This window comes from Hesperophylax consimilis, chromosome 3, assembly GCF_061612785.1.
Source record: "Hesperophylax consimilis isolate HC1 chromosome 3, BYU_Hcon_1.0, whole genome shotgun sequence".
NCBI lineage: Eukaryota > Metazoa > Arthropoda > Insecta > Trichoptera > Limnephilidae > Hesperophylax > Hesperophylax consimilis.
The window spans coordinates 21,326,026-21,345,171 of record NC_142838.1 but is presented as its reverse complement, the minus strand read 5'-3'; the positions used below and the strand labels follow the sequence as shown (position 1 = coordinate 21,345,171).

Sequence of the window (19,146 nt, the reverse complement as noted above, 5' to 3'; positions counted from 1 at the left end):
TAGGGAGTGTACCACGGGGGATATTTTGGAGACAGATAAATGGTTTTTGATGGTACGTAGTGATCAATAGCTTCATTAATAATTTTGTAGAATTTATCAGTTGCTTCTTCCATACCCCTTGAACTAAAAATATTCGACCAGTCAAATTGCTCCAAAAACTCGTTAATCTTGACGTAGTCAGCTGAATTAAATAATAAGACTTGTCGTGGTTGATGTATTAAATAAGGTTCGTTTTTTAGTCTTATTTCTATTTTGAAAGATTTGTGATGCAAATCTTCAGTTAAAAGGGGTGGAATGCAAGGTTGTAATGAGCAGTTCATGTTGCTAATGGCTAGGTCAAGAACACGTTGATTTACATTTAAGATGTTATTATATTGGAAAAATTCACAAAGAGATTAAAAAGTCTATAACAGTAAAGCTGGCTTCGTCAACAGGTATTTGTGGTATCATCTGTCTTTCAGAATTTAGATTCCAGATAAGTCTAGAAATGTTATAATCACCTACCAGAAGAAAGTCATCATCAGGATAGTTCAATCGGAGCTGACTAGCGGACTCAAAGTGAGCTTTAAGATTTCTAATATGATTCGTACCATGGGGATGGTAAGAGCAGCAAATATTAATATTTTTATTAGAGGTAGTTGAAGTAATAGTTACCCATATATCTTCAGCCTCTAGTGTGGACCAGCTAGTTTGATGAGTAACATTATATTTGGACTGGACAGCAATAAGAACACCCCCTCCCAATGTTTGACCTGTGAGATTATAGTTTCTGTCACGTCTAAAAACATTATATCTGTCGTCAAAAATCTCCGGATCACAAATATTATCGAGAAGCCAAGTTTCTGAAATACAGATAATATCAAAGTCATTGTTTAGAACAGCCCTTAGAAAATCATGCGTCTTTGTGCGCAAACCTCGTATGTTTTGATAATATATAGTTAAGGAAGCCATATTGTATTATACAGATAAAATATCAGAAAAATATATTTTCCATAATAAAAATAATAATAATGGTATGATGAAGTAAGTATGTGAATTCGATTCATATAGATAAAAAGTGTTCGATGCAGATTCAATACCTCACGAGATGTATAGCATGCCATAATCTGATTGAAAGTAGTTTGTTTACTGACAGTTAGTATATAAAAAATGAAGTTTAGTTTAAGTTTAAGTTCTGTGTGCGACTTAATAATATTAAATGCGAAACTAAATGAAAAGAAAAAAATACTTTGTTTAGATAATGTAAGTGAAATAAAATTAAAATGCGAAACTAAGTGAAAAGAAAAAAGATTTTGTTTGAATAATATAAGTGAAATTATTACAGTATTTATAGAGAGTCATGCTATTTTGCTTATATCTGCTTCAGAGGAAATTCGAATGACAGGAGAGCTGTCACTTTTTCTCATAAATATATTGCAATTTTTTGTCCACAGATATTGATATTGTTTTTCAGCTTTAATTTCCCTGGCTTTCTTCATCAGTAGCTTGTTAGAAGGCGTGAGGTGGTCGTTGAGGAATATGCGCATGGCTGCTCCTGGAAGACCAATATCTGCTGAAGTCAGGGTCCGGTGGCGTCGAGCAGCTGTCAGCAAAGCATCCTTATAATCTCGCCGAATGAGACGTAGAATAATGTTGGACGAAGATGTAGGTGTGGGTGTGACTTTGGGAGTTGCCGTTGACCTAGGCCATTGGCGAACTCTATGGATGAAATCAACGTCTTCTCTTCTTATGGGGAATCCTACTTTTTGGGATATATTGCCAATAATGTCGTTTAGATTCTCTTTTTCTGAGGTCGGGACTCCACTGATTTCAATGTTACAGGATCTGTCCCATTGATTCCTTAGATTGTTTTTGAATTCTAACATCTTTACACGTTCATTCAAGGTTATTATTTCACAATCAAGGGTTTTGACTTTAGCTTCATAATCGTCAATTTTAGTACAGCAGAAGTCAATCGATTAGATTAGAAGTCGATCGTTTTGAGGTCGGTTAATTCGTTTTTGAATTGTTCTTTAATTGATTTAATAAAGAGTTCACTCATTTCTTGAAATTTCTTATCTATATATTTGATTAATTTGTTTGAAGAAACATCATCTTCGTCTGTGTCACTCGATGTCACTGTTTTTTTCTGCATTTTTCGCTGTTTACTCATATTGTACTTGGTGAATTTGCGAATTTAGATGCGCGATGACAAGTTGAAATCGTTGGTTTGTTTTTATTCCGCAGTAGCGCCTGTTTGCCACAATCAATTGAGCACTAAGCAATGATGACAACACTTTCAACCAATGATAAACGAGATGACGACACTATCAACCAATGGGGAACCGAACCGATTACACTTATGCGTGCGCCTGCGTGTTTAGATTGTTATTAATTACGGACAATTTATCTGGAATATTTTTGATTATAGATTCACAATATAATACTGTATTCACTATGATGCAGAGTTCTAATTGTTTTGATACATCAAACACCAGATTAATTACACTTTGAAACACTTTTTGTAAAGTTTGCTTGCAAATCGCTCGTTTTTAAGTACATTTAATGCGGAGTGTATTTCACTGCCACACACACGATGGGTAGGTAGGATGAAATGATGTTTATGGATATTATATGGTATAATTCACTGAAGGATTAATTCGATAGAAGTAAAGTGTTCTTGGAGTGTTCGTGTGCCTGAGGTAAGTTTTTCATAACTTCTGGTGAAATTGAACCCACATTTAAAGAAATCGAAATTCTTTCGTGAACAGATTTATTTGACCTTTCTGGAGCCTAGGCGTCAAAGTTTTATGTAAATTGGCCAAATAAATGGTTTTCTTTCAAATCTAGAAGTATTAAATATTATTTTTATAAAGGGTGTAAAATAATATATCATTGTTCAAACAAGGCAATTTTTTAAACCTTTTTTTATTTTTTTTATTTTTATTTGGCACAATATTTTTTTACATTTCAAAGTTTTCCAGTAATGTTGGCCTCACTGGGTGGCTTGCCCGTTCTGAGGCCTTCATTTTATAATATGAAAATATAATCTAAATACAATCTACAGTATAAGATAAAATAATACATTTAATATATAATCTTGTGTGTTTGTGAGTGATGTGTGTTTATATTGGTTTTGTGTGTTACGTGTAGGTTTTATTTTTATTTTATGCTATGACATTTTGGTAATATTGTCTTTTTTGTTGTTTAATCCATTTTGTAATTTTGTGTGTGAATTTATTTTTATTTTCCTCAATTTTAATAGGGTCTTTTCACAGTTTTTTTTATTGTCTAAAAAAAATAAGTAAAAAATTACGATAATAATGGAATTTTTATTTTATTTTTACGACGATGAATAAATTTTTTATAACACTTTAAAATGTGCTATTTTTAAAATGCCGCCGAAACGATCATTTCGCGCCGAATAGCTCTGTGACGTCAGCGCCGTCGATTCTGGCCCTAAGTGATAGGTGTTAGTTAGTAAATGGTCCGTAAGTTACAATAGGGTCTTTTTACAGTTTTTTTTATTGTCTAAAAAAATTAAGTAAAAAATTACGAAAGTAATGTAATTTTTATTTTATTTTTACGACGATGAATAAAATTTTTATAACACTTTAAAATGTGCTATTTTTAAAAAGCCGCCAAAGCGACGTTTTCGCTCCGAATAGCTCTATAAGGTCAGCTTCGTCGATTCCCGCCAGTGTTACCATGTGCATGGTTTTTACCATGTTTTCATGGTATTTTGGGTCATTTCTAACTCCATGGTTCTTTCAATAAAACAATGTCGAACAAGACACCAAAAACCTGTACTTTCGAATGAGATACGAATTGGGTCGCGTGGGGAAAATCCCAAACTTTAGGAATGTAGTTCAAACTTCAGTAGGTACCTATGGTTTCGCATGATAACAATGTATATTTATCTACTTATTGTCTTTGTCAATAAATAATATGAATACATATTAAAAGAAATATTATATATCATGACTTTATGTAGGTACCAAAACTAACTGGCAGTGGAGTGCAGTGAATTTTCAGTGAGCAGATTGCTAAGATTGAAAAATACGACATTAATGATGTTATTATAGCTGAAATTTTTTTTTAAATTTTTTTTTTGTATGACGATTTTTTAACAAAGGTAGGCAATTTTTAATTATACTACCATGGCTAAAAAATCTTCACACAATAAATTGACATTTCGAAAACAAAAAAATCATTTTCAGCTACAACAACATCATTAACCCTTTCGTCCCGGAAAGAAAAAAATCACATTGGATCCGAAGCGGGGTCACTCAGTCCCCCAATTTGTTTTGCTTATTAAAAGGTGTTAATGACATAATTCGATGAAATTTGTTTTGGTTATAATTAGAGGGAAGTATATATTACATATTTCAGTAGTCATTATCAAAATCGTTTCATAAATAAAGTCATAATTAATGTTCTAATGAATTTAGACCATAACGCATATGTTTTCAAAGAAAACGGAGAAGGCGGGTACGTAGCAAGCATCGCGCCTCGTTTCCGAATCTCGACTGCCGATTGGCGATTAAGCGTCGACGTGGGTGGCTAGTTTCTTGCATAGGGTGGTCTGTAAATGATGGATATGTATTTTTTACTTTTATAGTTTATGAAAACTACTACGTACTACTAAACTAGGTACGGATGTTAAATATTTTGAAACAAATGTTGTATGTTGATATTTAATGTAGGTATTAAATTATTTTATTTCTACAATTATTCTTATTATTATTATGTATCTTTTCTCGGGAGATTTTTCAATGTGGATGAGTGTTTCAAGCTAATAATTATTGCTTATAAATAAATGTTACCCTTTGTGCTATGAAAAAAAATTCTTGTCTTAAACATTAGTTTACAAAAAAAAAAATAATTAATATCTTATTTCTGATTGTTTTTATTATAATTTCATTTAGAGTATCATCTAGCATCGTGCCGCAGTTAACCTGTAATCATAAATGATGCGTTTGCTTGAATAGGTATATATTGAGTTTATAGTTTTTCACTGATCCATTTATGTAGGTATGTTTTACATTTTTAACGGTGAATGGTTTTGTTTTGTAATGTTTTATCAAATAAAATTGTAAAAAATAAGGTATTTTTAATAACTTCAAATTGTTAAAAATAAGGTATTTTTAAAGTATTGAAATCCAATCTTGAAATAAATATTTTTTTATTGTAGCCTGAGAATTCCCCGTTTTTGATAAACAATATTTATGAGAGATCTGGAAACGGTATTTATAAACTCGTAATAGGATACATATGAGAAACCGGAGAATTTCTCTCTTTTTCTTAGTAATGACGGCCCCCATGGTCAAATGGTTGAGATTCTGGGTCGCGGGTTCAAAATCCCAGCAAGCGCAAATTAATTCAATAATTATGTGATATTTCATAAATAATTCATAAAATATAATACATTTAATATAATATATTTTCCGCACGGCCAAGGATGGGAAATGCGTTCAGTATTGCCCTGAACAAAAACCACCATTTAGAATAGAAACGTCATCATACTAGGAGGCTATCTCTTTTATGGTGACCATTTATAGGGATTGATTAAATAAACTGAAAATTGCAAAATTATAATAGAAAATAGAAAAAGACATTCGTAATATAAAACATAATTTTAATATAATTTTAAAATATCTTACACACATAATATCGTAGTAAAATGAAGAAATTTACAAAAAGACAAAAAACACACCTCAAAATATTATATTTTTACAAAAATACACCTCAACATTTTGGAAACACATAAGGTAGGTACCTACTTTATAATAAATGAGTTTTATGAAACAAACATTAGATATTAGCAAAAATTATTACACATATAGTATAATGAACATACCTATTACTGGTAAACAAGACATGTCGATCATCCAGTTGATTAGTCAGACATCTCTAAATACAAAGTTTTGAGATAATGAGGAAAGCAATGTTCGAATGCTCGCCATAAACCAAATATTATTTACATGTGTCTGTATTTTATAAATTAAATATGCTATAAAAAAATAACACCGGGAAGTATAACGGTTCGGTACATTAGTACGACATTTTTAAATTTTCTACAAATAACCCAGAAAACATATATTTTGTTTGTTTTTTCATTTTACATATAACTGTATACTCAACTCAAATTCCGATTCTTCGGAGATGTCTGACTAATCAACTGGACGATCGTTATATTTACATATTATACACAAATCGCGTGATGAAAATCACAACTTGAAATGTAAGATATTTACTCTTTATCGTATTATTACAAAGAATTTTTTTTCTTGAGCAAGTGGAATGTAACATATACACACGGCACGAGTTCCCAAAATTGAAGATGAAATAAACGAAAATTATAACCTAGCTAGAAGACAATAACTTTTTAAATAAAAATTCACAATTTAGAAAAACACACACAACACGATGAAAGTTAAACCCAAACAACATGGAATAAAATCAGCATTATTAAATAGCGAATAATTCTGTCAGCTATTAATTTTGGTACATACATATCCCAAACTTTAATTTATTGGTAAATCGAATAAATATACTCCAGAATAAATTGTATGAAAAAATGAAATGCAAAGTGATTACCAAGAAATAATCTAATCTAAAATTGGGATCATATTTATAAAAGAAGACAAAACAAAAACAAGCTGACGTTAACAACACAATTTTTGCGTAATTTGATGGAAAAACATAAAATATAATGTTATAAGAAGGTACAGTAACTATTGGATATTATGTCCGGTTTTTGACAACATTTCACTTGTAAGATATTATAGCGTAATGACTCCTGGATATATACTTATTGCACAAGACTGCAAAAGTGAACTAGATGTTCTGGAAAACATTGTAAAATTGATATCAAGTTATCAATAAACAATCGCATAAATTAACAATTTCCAAATGACCACTATGCTTTGAGCAATTGAAACCTTTATACATAAATTTAAATGGAAAATGAGAAAAGTGCACCACGTCTAAAACAGTAGAGGGACTTCTTATAAAAAAGTGATAAACAGAGAAATGATTAAAAGCACAAAAGATATGGTCGAAAAATGTTTGTTTTCTTATAGAAAAATATGTTGTTCATTTACCAAATGTTAGTAAGTGACTACATGCACTATCATGAATGCTTTAATTATTTAAAATACACGTAATTTATTATTAAAAACTATAATATTAATATGAAATAAACAAAACGGATTTTTATGCAAAATATTTTCCAACGTGATCATTTTAAAAATGAAACAATTCGACTGAGAATACACCAAGATAACACAAACAACCAGTACACTAATTGAGTTTGTGTAATCAAATGAACGTGAACAAATTCTAAAATACTAGACAAACCTAAAATTGCAGATCATGGCACCATTAGTATAGTGATGACTTGAAAAGAAACAGCAAAAATACTAGAAAAAGTGAATAATAGAAGAAATTTCTAAAGGTCGGATATGCTTATTACAAAAATGACAGATTGTTTGTTAATTTTAAAGTTCTATGAAATTTCTATTCAAGTTCTGTTATGATATCAGTATAGGCCAGGTACTTCACAGAACTGAAATAATATCGGAACTTGAATAGAACTTTCGCAGAACCTGAAAATTAACATCAAAATTTGATGAATTGTTTAAAATCTGTCAAAAGATCCGTCCTAAGCAACTTTTATTATTTTAACAACATTCATTATTGGCATTGTCCTTGATAGTTTTACAGTTAGTACAAAAATTTTCTTGGACCCTGTGCAGAACACAAATAGATTTCCTGCAAGTATAACAACACAGCTTAGTTTTTCTATCAATGTTGCGCGGGCAAAGATAACACCGTCTTCGTATTGCCTTGGTAGGTAAAACTTGTACTTCATTTAATACAATATCGTCGCTTGTGCTCGGCATAACTTTTTCAAATAATTCGAAGCCGTATTGCTGCGCTTTGTGAAATTTTACACCGCTTTCTTTTCTACTTTTAATGTTGTTTTTCACTAAGTCCATGGCCAACTCCCTGATAAAGATTTTTCGTCTGCTTCGGTCATTTGAATGCCATTCTGGATATTTAGTGATCCAAATAACATAAGCATTCAAGGCAGCCATATCTAAAATCTCCATGAAAATACGAAATGGCCACCTTCTTGTCGACCTAACGCAGGAATATTCCCTTGTCATTTTGTCCCCGGTGTCTACAGCCCCCTTTGTTGAGTTGTAATGTAATATTATATCTGGCTTTTTTGACTCTGACGCTGATGAAATTTTGTCGTCGTGGAATTCGGTTGAAAGAAGAGCCACTGCACTCTTCTTTTTCGGCACATAAGAAACAATTGTAAGTGCATCGGTAAAACCAAAAAGGCTTGTATGTAATTCCCTTTGCGGAGAAGGTAAAAATTCTTTTGGAATTTCTCTTTTATTCGACCTCAATGTACCAGTCAGCGTCAAATTATTATCCAATAATTTATTGGCAAGAGGTATTGACGTGAAAAAGTTGTCTGTCGTAACACCTCTTCCAGAACCGTAATATGGTGCTACTAAGTCAGTTACGACTCGTAACCCCTGATTTACTTCTCGGGCATTGCCAATTTTGCCCGTGTATACTTGAGTATTTAAAATATAGGCTGTTTTGGCATCAGCTGCCACCCATATTTTAATTCCGTATCGTCCAGGTTTGCTTTTCATGTATACACGGAAAGGACATGATCCCCGGTACGTCGCCAAACGTTCGTCTACGGTGATGTGGGAATCCGGGGAGTAATTTCTAGTGCAAGCTGCGTTAAAATTTTCATAAATTGATTTTATCGCCTCCAGTTTTGTCCCACTTTGTGCGATTCTTTCGTGCCTAGTCACTCTATCATCAAATCGTAGAGTACTAAATAAGAATGCAAATCTATCTCTAGACATAGCTGCTGTATAAAAAAATTGCCTAAATAGATCATTCGTTGTCCACAACTCTTTCAACTGCATCTTTCTGCAACGGTTTCTCCCAGCAGCAAGCAATATGCCGATAAAGGATTTAATTTCATCCGTAGAAATTGATGCATCATCGGCTGTGCCCTTGTTTTCCCTCACACAAAAACGTTGGGTTTCAGTAACTATTTCTTTGAGAATATCGTCAGTAATAAACAATGAAAATGCGTCTCCAATAGATGAAATATTTTTGCTTTCATTTGTCAGGCCAGGACGAGAGTAAACAATATTGTGTTGCCTACTACGGGATTGTGTCGGAGGAACGGAACTCCACTTAAATCCAGATTTGGAAGTAAAAGATTTTTCTTCCGTTTCATCAGTAATCTTTTCGGCATCTTCGTCAGAGGTGTCGGATTCACTTTCAGAAGAACTTTCAAAAGAAACATGATCTTCAATGTCCGATGTGTTTTGAATGTTTTCAAATTCAAAATCACTGTTTGACTCATCACTACCAGAGTCTTTCTCTAATAACGCTCGCACCTGCTCAGCGTTTAAAAATTTTTTGGGCATTTTTTTAGAATTGTGTAAATTTAAAAAGTAAGTAGGTAAACTTGATATCGTAACTGAATCTGCAATCAGAGCCTGCAATCTGTAATCAGAAAAAAGTAATTATGTAGCATCAACCCACTTACTTTTCAATAATAACTAACTAAATATCTAATCATCACGTCGTTTCCCGCAGGGGTACCTAGGCAGAGAGGACAGACCGCCAAAAACTCGGTCTTGGTACACACTCTTTGCCTCATTCACATTCATATATCGTCTCATATATATATATATATATGAGACGATATATGAATATATATATACAGTCAAACTTGGTTATAGCGAGCACAAAAAACTAAATTTTCTCCTTAGAGCGATTACTCGTTTTATCCAAAATAGGTTTTCTAAAAGTCGTAAGTACCTACCTACCTGCCCCTACTATTAATATATGTGTAGTGTATTAGAAAACAACACTTTTATTCATAAAATTTATAATCAATGATTGTTTTTAATTTTTCGTTTTCCCGCTCCACAATTCCTTTCTCAAAACAATCAACACATTATAACTACCTTCACCTGGTTCGAGGCTTCCAAGAAAAATAACATTAAATTGCCAGTCGTAATATAATCAATAGCATGGGCATATTGTAATTTTACTCATTGCACTTACATCAGCCTTGCATTCTTTGCAGATTTCCACATTTCTCATACGATCAAATATGGTTTTACCACACATACTCCTCAGGGATCTCATATCAACAGCATTCAGTCTACTTTCATCATCATCATCTGCCAGTTCCATGCCTCACTGCCATACATCAGGGTAGGTACAAGCATTCCACTGTGGACTACTAGCTTCGCTTCTTTAGACAGCTTTTTGTTGGCGCCAACGGAATTCAGTCCTCCATTAATGGAGTTACCTGCATTTACCCATCTTTCAATATCTCTATCAGCCTTCCCATCTGAGATTGATATTCTCAAAATATCTCAAATCGAAAATTTATGCATCCAAAAAATAACCATGGGTGCCTTCCGTTGATTATGTGTTTACATTTTTATGTTTTTAATGATCTATCAAATAACGAAGATAAAATAAAATAAATAACAAAAACATCTTGAAATTATTATTTCACATAAAGAAAAGAATTAAATGATACCTTTTTGTTAATTATAATTAATGTAAGACTAAATTTAACGCTTCTTGAGGTGAATTTTCACAAAAACGGCGCTATTTAAATCATATGGTCATATTCTAATGCGTGAAAAACTAGTAGGTACTATTAGTACTACTAGTAGTACGATTATTCTATAAATTGTATGGTTTGAGCAATGGAATACATAATGTTTACATGAAAATAAATTTAGAATTAATATAATAATTTTTATCATAAAATAAAAGAATATGGGAACCAAATGAACATTTTGAGTAAAAGCGCAAAAACAAGCTGCAATAATATGCAGTTATAATAATAATACACCGAGAAATTTTGACACTGATACCATCAATAAAAGCAAACTATTAAAATGCAATATTTTAATATTGTGGAGAATAAATAATGTTTATGAATGTAAGTAAGTCCAAAGTCATGGTATTTGAAAGAGAGAGTATGAAAACAGTGTGCAATATAGTTGTGAATGATGAATACTTGGAGCAAGTGGATGAGTTTGTGTATTTGGGAAGTATGTTTACGAGAGATGGGAAGGCTGATAGGGATATTGAAAGAAGGGTGAATGCAGGTAACTCCATAAATGGTGGGTTAAATGCCGTAGGCGCCAACAAAAAGCTGTCCAAAGAAGCAAAGCTGGCAGTCCACAATGGAGTGCTGGTACCTACCCTGATGTATGGCAGTGAAGCATGGAACTGGCAGAGGAAGGATGAAAGTAGGCTGAATGCTGTAGAGATGAGATCCCTGAGGCGTACGTGTGGTAAAACCATGTATGATCGTGTGAGTAATGTGGATATCCGCAAAGAATGCAAGGCTGATGTGAGCGTAATGAGTAAAATTAAGAAAGGGACCCTCAGATGGTTTGGGCATGTAGAGCGAATGAATGAAGAAAGGAGCGTAAGGAGAATATATGACGCAAGTGTGAATGGTGTAAGAAGTAGGGGACGCCCGAGGAAGACATGGCACGATCAAGTGAATCAGATACTTGAGTCGGGTCATGTCAAGAGTCAGAAAAATAGAAGAGTATGTATGAGACGATGTATGAATGTGAATGAGGCAAAGAGTGTGTGCCAAGACCGAGTTGTTTGGCGGTCCGTCCTCTCTGCCTACCCCTGCGGGGAAACGGCGTGATGGTTAGTTAGTTAGTTAACACCCCTGAAACATATACTTTTATACGCCATTGCATAAGATAAATGTACTTACCAATCTGAAGACGCCCGTAGCACTGTGAAACTGGTCCGTTCCCAAAGAGAATTATTTAACACCAAAACACAAGTTAGCAATAACCGAAAACACTATTTATTCGCTGCAGTCTTCAATCATACTGTACTTTAAACTTTTGAGCAAGTTCTATCTTCCAAATTCCAACAAATTTAAAAAAATAATTGTCTCTTTCTGGTCTATTTGTATTTCATACGACAAACAGAGACAGATGCAATTTTAATTGTGTTCCTAAAATGTGTTGCTCATAGAATGTATAAGGACACCTGCGCCGGATGTTACCCAGACGAAATGGTCTGGGACCGCCAAGTGAATATCTTAGTATTTCAAAAGGACATATGAGAAGCGCTGTGTCACCGATTCGGATTAAGTCCTTTTCATTAATAACTAAGAAATTACTTACTATCCCTTAAAAATTGTCCAGTTACCGCCTCTCCCATTTCAATTCCGGTCAATCATTAGGTAAAGCAAAATGGTAAAGTGATAATAAGAATACTAGCGTGACTCAATTATAACGGTGTAGCCCTTTTTATTACAATGCAAAATTTATCTTTCGGCTACCGGCTTCGGCAGGATCTTCGTCCAGTTCGTGGAAACGTTTATAAAGTCCCGCCCCGTAAAAAATATTCTATCAGATTTAGATGTAATTTATTTAATATCTTAAAAAGTAGTAATGCGATATAAATTTTTTAAATGCAGATCGATAGCTGAATAGTTTTTCTAAGATTACCTAAATTATTTGTTATATGGTGTAAAAAACCATCTAGATACAGCTTAAAACTCTAGTTAGTGTAGAATTATAACCCCGGTCCGGGGTGGAAGTGTTAATGTCGTATTTTTCAATCTTAGCACTCTAGCTCACAAAAAAATCACTGCACGCCACTGCTAACTAGGTACTGTAAAATGTAGGAAAAAAATTATTGGAGTTCTGGGAGAATTTTTTCTCCCTCGTCTCATGGACCTGAAAAAGTTATTTAATTTTCATTATTATTTAATAAAGTTCTACAAATTTTTCTTGACAACAGCAAAAAATTAAATATAAACTTTTGTTATTGTCCTATTATTGAAAATCCGTTACTGTTGTTTTCGTATTTAAATTCTCAATAAAAAAGCTTTAAAAAAGGCATGTTTTTTTTTTCTTCAAAATTTGGTAAAACATGGTTTTTTGTTTTTGGGACATGGTAACACTGATTCCCGCCATAGGTGATATCTGTCAGTTTGTAAATGATTCGTAAGTCACAGTTGGTGTTGTTTGTTGTCTTCCAGTTTGTTTGATTTATATCGTTATATTTTTTCCGATGTCTTCTCACTTGCGATACAAGTATTGTTTGGTTCCTATGTGTGGAAATACTACAGTAAAAACGCCAAATAAGGTGTTTTTAAGCTTTCCCAAGAACGACAAAATGAGGAAAAAATGGTGTAATGCAATGAAACGGGATCAAAGAAGAAATCCAAGTATTTCTTTGAAAAGTCATCTTCATTGTTGCGAAGACTATTTTAATGTAAGTTCCTATGGGTTGAAAATATTCTATATTTATTTATCATAATTTAAGATAAATTCAGTATAACAACGATATTCTAATTTTGCGAGCATAAGCATGTTTTTTTTTCAAATCTTACGATTGTTTTGCAAACTACTGAACATCTCTGCTGTAGTCATTGAGGTTTATATAGGTACTTAATGGCATTTATAATGTACATACATACATTTAATGTTAATTTATTTATATTTTAGCTTGAAGAAGACATTGAAAATTATGTGAGATGCAGATTAATGGGTGGTATCATGCACTTGAAAAAGAATGTTATTCCACATGAATTCGAGTGCCAAAAAAAAAATAGCCACTTCTCGGCAGACGGGATTGAAGCGTTTGCACATGGAAGTTATCAAAAGCGCTCTACAAGCAACCAACAACCAACCACACATGGAAGTTATCAAAAGCGCTCTACAAGCAACCAACAACCAACCACACATGGAAGTTATCAAAAGCGCTCTACAAGCAACCAACAAGCAACCACACATGGAAGTTATCAAAAGCGCTCTACAAGCAACCAACAACCAACCAGAAGAGCCAGAGCCACAGCCTTCCACCTCGGCACTGCCAGAAGAGCAAGCTGTAGCTGAAGCAGGACCTCTTCATGTTGCTACCCAAACTTGGTCACTTGCAACACAGGACAAGTCTGTTCAAGCTAACGTCAAATGTCATGTTCGTAGTAAAGCAACATCCACATCAAGGCGACAAACCGATATAGCTTGCTCACCAATGAAGTTTGATGTCAGTTTGACGGCGGAGAGGATACGACCTACACGAGCTGGTGCGACACATGTTGAACCCATAAATAAACCACTGGAACCTCAGGAAACAGGTTCATCGGATTCAGATATCATACTGGAGGATATTACGTATCGTCCAACTTCACCAGACTTTGCAGGTGACGACTTTGAGAGTCAAATTTTCAATGCTCAGATGCGCAAGTCAAGCCTGATGGCCCTTGAACGGAGTCCTAGGTTATGCCTAGGAATCCCAAAAAACATGTACCATCTGATATCCATTTCGGCAAACAAAATACCCACACCGGTAACAAATATTTTAGTAAGTTTAAAGAAAATCCGCTTGGATGACTCATTTGCCATACTGTCTCTGCAGTTTGGAATTTCTATACCATCTGTAAGCCGGATTTTTATGAAAACGGTCTTGTTAATGGACAGATTTTTAAAAAGCCTTATTATATGGCCATCTGCAAGCAAAATAAGGTATAATTTACCCATAAGTTTTAGATCAAGATATTCCAAGGTACAATCTATTATTGACTGTTTGGAAATTCAAATTAACAAACCCAATAATCCAATACACCAATCACTAACCTGGTCAGAATACAAGAGTTGTAACACGCTTAAGTACCTCGTGTCTTGTACTCCGGACGGATTGGTGAATTACATTTCTTGTGGTTATGGTGGACGCGCTTCAGACGCTACCATAGGCGGATACCTGGATGCTCTGCGGCCGGGCATGTCCATAATGGCTGACAGGGGATTTAAGAATATAAGTAATCTTCTTCAAATTCGACAGTGCGAGCTAATACGTCCCCCTAGCGTATTTACTAATGTGCTCTGTACTGCGGAAGAAGTAAAGCAAGCAAAGAGGATAGCTGCATTAAGAATCCACGTAGAACGTGTCATCAGCAGGATACGGGAATTCGATATGTGCAAAATGCACGCTTCTACACACCACAATCATATCCCCATCATGGATCAGATCGTAAGAATAGTTTGCGCTCTAATTAATCTACAAGATGTGTTAATTAAAGTGTAGAAAGTATGTGTATTATAAATGTTGACCAGATAACTCAGACAAGTGGCATTTTAGACTCCCTTTTAAAAGTTATTAAAAATTAAAAGTGATGAAAAAAAACTAGCTTATATAGGTTAAGTTAGATTATGGTTTATTTATTTTTATTTTTCATCACTTTTAAAGACTTCAAAGGGTTTCTGAAATTTCACTTTTCCATGTTGCCATGGAACCATTATAATTATATTTGTGTCATAGTATGATAGGAATAAATGATGATTGTGGTGTTTGAACGCATAATATGTATATACATTATATTTTTTAGTAAATAATTACTTTTAATTTATTATGTATCAACATTGTGTAATAAATAATACAACCTACGTTACTGTATTAAGTATTAAAATAATGTTTTCTACTGAAATATAGTTTTTCTTTTACTCACCTAAATAAAAGTACTTAGATTATTACTATACATATAGTATATCCACATACTATACGTTGAAAAATGTTCCACTATATTCAATTGAAAGGTTATATCAGTAATGAGAAGGAATCCAAGGAAGGTAATAAAAACACTTTATATGTACATGTCACACATCTACCCATTTATATTTAAGTTTTTTAAATATAGCATTGGACCAAAATTGGGTACATTTAATAATAAGTTCTTTGCATAATGCTTCATCATACATCACATTACACTGTATGACTTTCTTAGAAGTCTCAAAGTCATAGTTAGCAACACAATAAAGTGCAGCCGGCTTCCGGGCAAAATGCATTTGTAGTTGCATCTGTGCCATGACTTTGGGAGTAGGTTCCATGGAATCGGTTAGGTAGTTTTTCATTGTCGACTCCTTCGCTGGGCATTTCACTTCAACAATGAAATCTTCTCCCAAAGCATCTGGAGAAGCACCAAAAATTGGATACTCCTTACTCAAAATGAGACCACACTTTTTTAATTTAATTTTATTAGTAGCCTCAATTACTTTTAAGACTTGTTCTTCGAGGATTCTACCACGCTGAATAGCTTTAGTCTCAAAGACTTTAGCACCGAGAATACTTTCAACTAGTGACCCGTCTAGTGTGCAGCAATGAGCCGCTTCATAAAACTTTGATGCCGTCACCCTACCGTAACGTAAGTTATGCCATAGTATATTGTCAGACTGGCCGATGGTTTTATAGGCTGCCTTCTGACAGGCCTCAACAGTCATTGCCTGTTTACAATATTCAATAAAGTCCCCGGGTGTGGAGCCCATATTATTTCCAAAAAAATTACATTCCATGATGTGGATTGACAGATTTTCAAGAGGTGTTGGGTTTGCATAAAACTTAGTTAACTGTGTATTTATGTGAATGCTAGCATCTATCAGCTCTCTTGCGAAACTCCCATCATCCTCTGGCAAATCCATATGTCCCATGGTCCCCATGTCTTTTGCTTTTATAAACTTCAGGCTTGTACCTATTCCCGCCATCTTGGAGCGTTTCCAATAACATTGGATTGAAGTTTTTGGAGGTTCCTCACTGCGTCTGTGGAGCCATGATAAGAAGGCAAGTGCGTGCTTACAGCCACCTGGAACAATGAGAAGATGCAAAAATTAAGTTACTTTTATTTTGAATGTATGCTTATTTGGCGCCATTGCAGATTGAGGATCAGACATTTTTAAACATTAACTGCATACTTGGATCCATGTTGTCGGAGGGAAGAAACATAGAAACCGGCAAATCATTCTTCAGCCGAGCTGTTGAACTTAAGAATGAGTTTTAGAAACGACCCCTTCTCTTGTGACAAATGTTAACCGTGTAAAAATGTGGGGCGCCTGTTTGGCATGTTTCTCGACTATGAACCAATGCCGAAGGGATCAGTAACACTAGGTCCATCGGACTATCTTTCATTAAAATAACAGTAGAACAAGGATAGCATTCCCACCTAACACATGTGCTCTAAAGATTGCAATATAACAGGGTCAGCAGTTGTGTACTATCTGCAGTATCTATGGGTCCTGTACCGTACGCACAGCTTCTGAGAGGCTAACTTGACTCTGTCTTCGATGGCGCCCCAGTACCTGGGCTGGTCACACCGAGTTACACCGAGCATATCAATGGAAATAATATCGGGAAGATTGCTTCCATTGAAGGAGACTAGTAGATATAAAAATGAGAGTAGAATAGAATACACAAATTAGGAACTAACCTTGGGATGCAGGACAATCTTCACACTTGCATGAATCTACAACCTCCAGTACTTCATTGCAAATCAGTGTTACTGTGTAAGCCTTTGTTCTGATTTTGTGCTCCGGAGTGACTAGAGCTTTCACAGTGCAAATATTGTCAATTCGTTTCACTTGGACATATCCCACTGCACTGTCTCCATAATTTTCCCGTGCTGATCTGTAATATACATAATATTGTTTATCAAAACATTAATCTACCAAACCATAGCATTATCAGCAGGCAGGAGGGAATGTTTTTTTGCAGATTTGACATTTAACATTACAATGAGAACAAATTTATTAATCTACAACCTTTGTATGCGGTTGTAATGTTAAATGTTCTACAGAGCATCTTCTGTCACGGAGGTTAGGAGGCTTGCTGTCTTGTTTCAATTTCATGAAAAGGAGCCAAAATAAACACTATTTGTTAGCATGTTTTTGAAATATTGAAATACATATAGGATTAGTGTGTATACAATATGTTATTCTTACCTTGTCGCTTTAAAACCTCTGAATTCAGCACTTAAAAAATCACTATTCCCAGCTATAAAAGATGCCATCATTATAGCGTCTATTTTAGGCAAATTGTCCGACTGAGCACGTAAAAAACCGCTGTCAGTCATTATAACTACACAATATTATTAAATTACTATAAGAAAATAACACAAGCGTCTTGAATAAATCAAATATAACCGGTAAAAACTACAAATAATGTTTTGCCTTCTGACAGCGACTCGGCGTTCATAGAAATGAATGATGTTGACAGTCGGCGGGCGTGACGTCATGATTCGGTCAACCAATCATGGTCCGTTCGGATTTGCCCAATTTTAGGCTGCTTTTAAAATCATTAATTATGAATGAAAATATTAAAATTGGACCTTTTTAGTACGATAATCATAATCAGAAAATTAAACTTTAAATCTTCCACATATTTTTAACGGTATCCCTAGTTTGTGAAAATACCCTATTTCAATTTTTAGACTGTTGAAAGCTTTTATAGCATGGTATTGGTAGTGTCTTTGTCCAAAGCTTGAATTTACTGTTGGAGTTTTTATGTTTTCTTTGTACGCTTGTCTAACTGGTCTGTTAGTGTTATTTTTTGTATGTTGAAATTTATTTTTTTGTCAAAAATGTAGTTTAGTAGTGTTTTAACGTATAATTGGCGTATATCTAGTACGTCACAGCTGTTGAATATTTGGTCTGTATCAGTCAGTCTATGTTTTTTTAGTATAACCTTTAATATTCAATGAATACCTATTTTAAAAATGCATTGTTCAGGATTAAAGTTGCGTTGACATACAAAATCTAAGGAAAAATCCGCGCAAATTCCGAACGCCAGAGCTCACCGTTTGAAAGTTTATGCAGCTTGAGATTTTTACAGAAACACACACTTTGATGTTGGATCAATATTTTACTCTTATTACAAAACAAAGGGATAAATAGAAATTTTGAGCGTGATCTGCACAAAAAGTCTGATAGATACTTATCACGTCGTCCTAAATATATCTTGCCTTCTGGCTTATTTTTAATCTTTTGTTATGAACTAAAAAACACCACCCCTACGATAGATTAATTTTCAAATCTTGCATGATTCAGTCACCACTATTTGTATTATCTTTCTGAGCCAGCGTCGACTTAGCGAGCTATTTATTAATATCAAAATAGCAGTAGTTAACCTTTAACGTATTGGTAAATTGCTTGTAAATTTTGCGCAATCCCGCCATTCCAGGCGCATTTACATATTCCCCGGAGTTCCCTAATCCTTTCCAGGAACGGTGGAGACTTACTTCAGCACTTGACTCTGGAGATTGCCCGCGGCTCTACC

General features: G+C 34.1%; 2 protein-coding genes across 2 annotated transcripts; one reads left to right on the top strand and one right to left on the bottom strand.

The window, feature by feature from the left end:
• Positions 1 to 13,695: 13,695 nt before the first annotated feature.
• Positions 13,696 to 15,211, top strand: LOC149425122 (uncharacterized). Its single transcript, XM_089649877.1, has one exon. It carries the CDS (start codon positions 13,696 to 13,698, stop codon positions 15,130 to 15,132), a length of 1,437 nt encoding a protein of 478 aa, XP_089506003.1. The 3' UTR covers positions 15,133 to 15,211.
• Positions 15,212 to 15,701: 490 nt separating this feature from the next.
• Positions 15,702 to 17,404, bottom strand: LOC149425121 (uncharacterized). The gene is made up of 2 exons (XM_089649735.1): positions 17,303 to 17,404; positions 15,702 to 16,681 (listed from the first exon to the last, which is right to left on the bottom strand). The coding sequence occupies exon 2, from the start codon at positions 16,581 to 16,583 to the stop codon at positions 15,702 to 15,704; it is 882 nt and encodes a 293-aa protein (XP_089505861.1). The 5' UTR covers positions 16,584 to 16,681; positions 17,303 to 17,404.
• Positions 17,405 to 19,146: the final 1,742 nt, after the last annotated feature.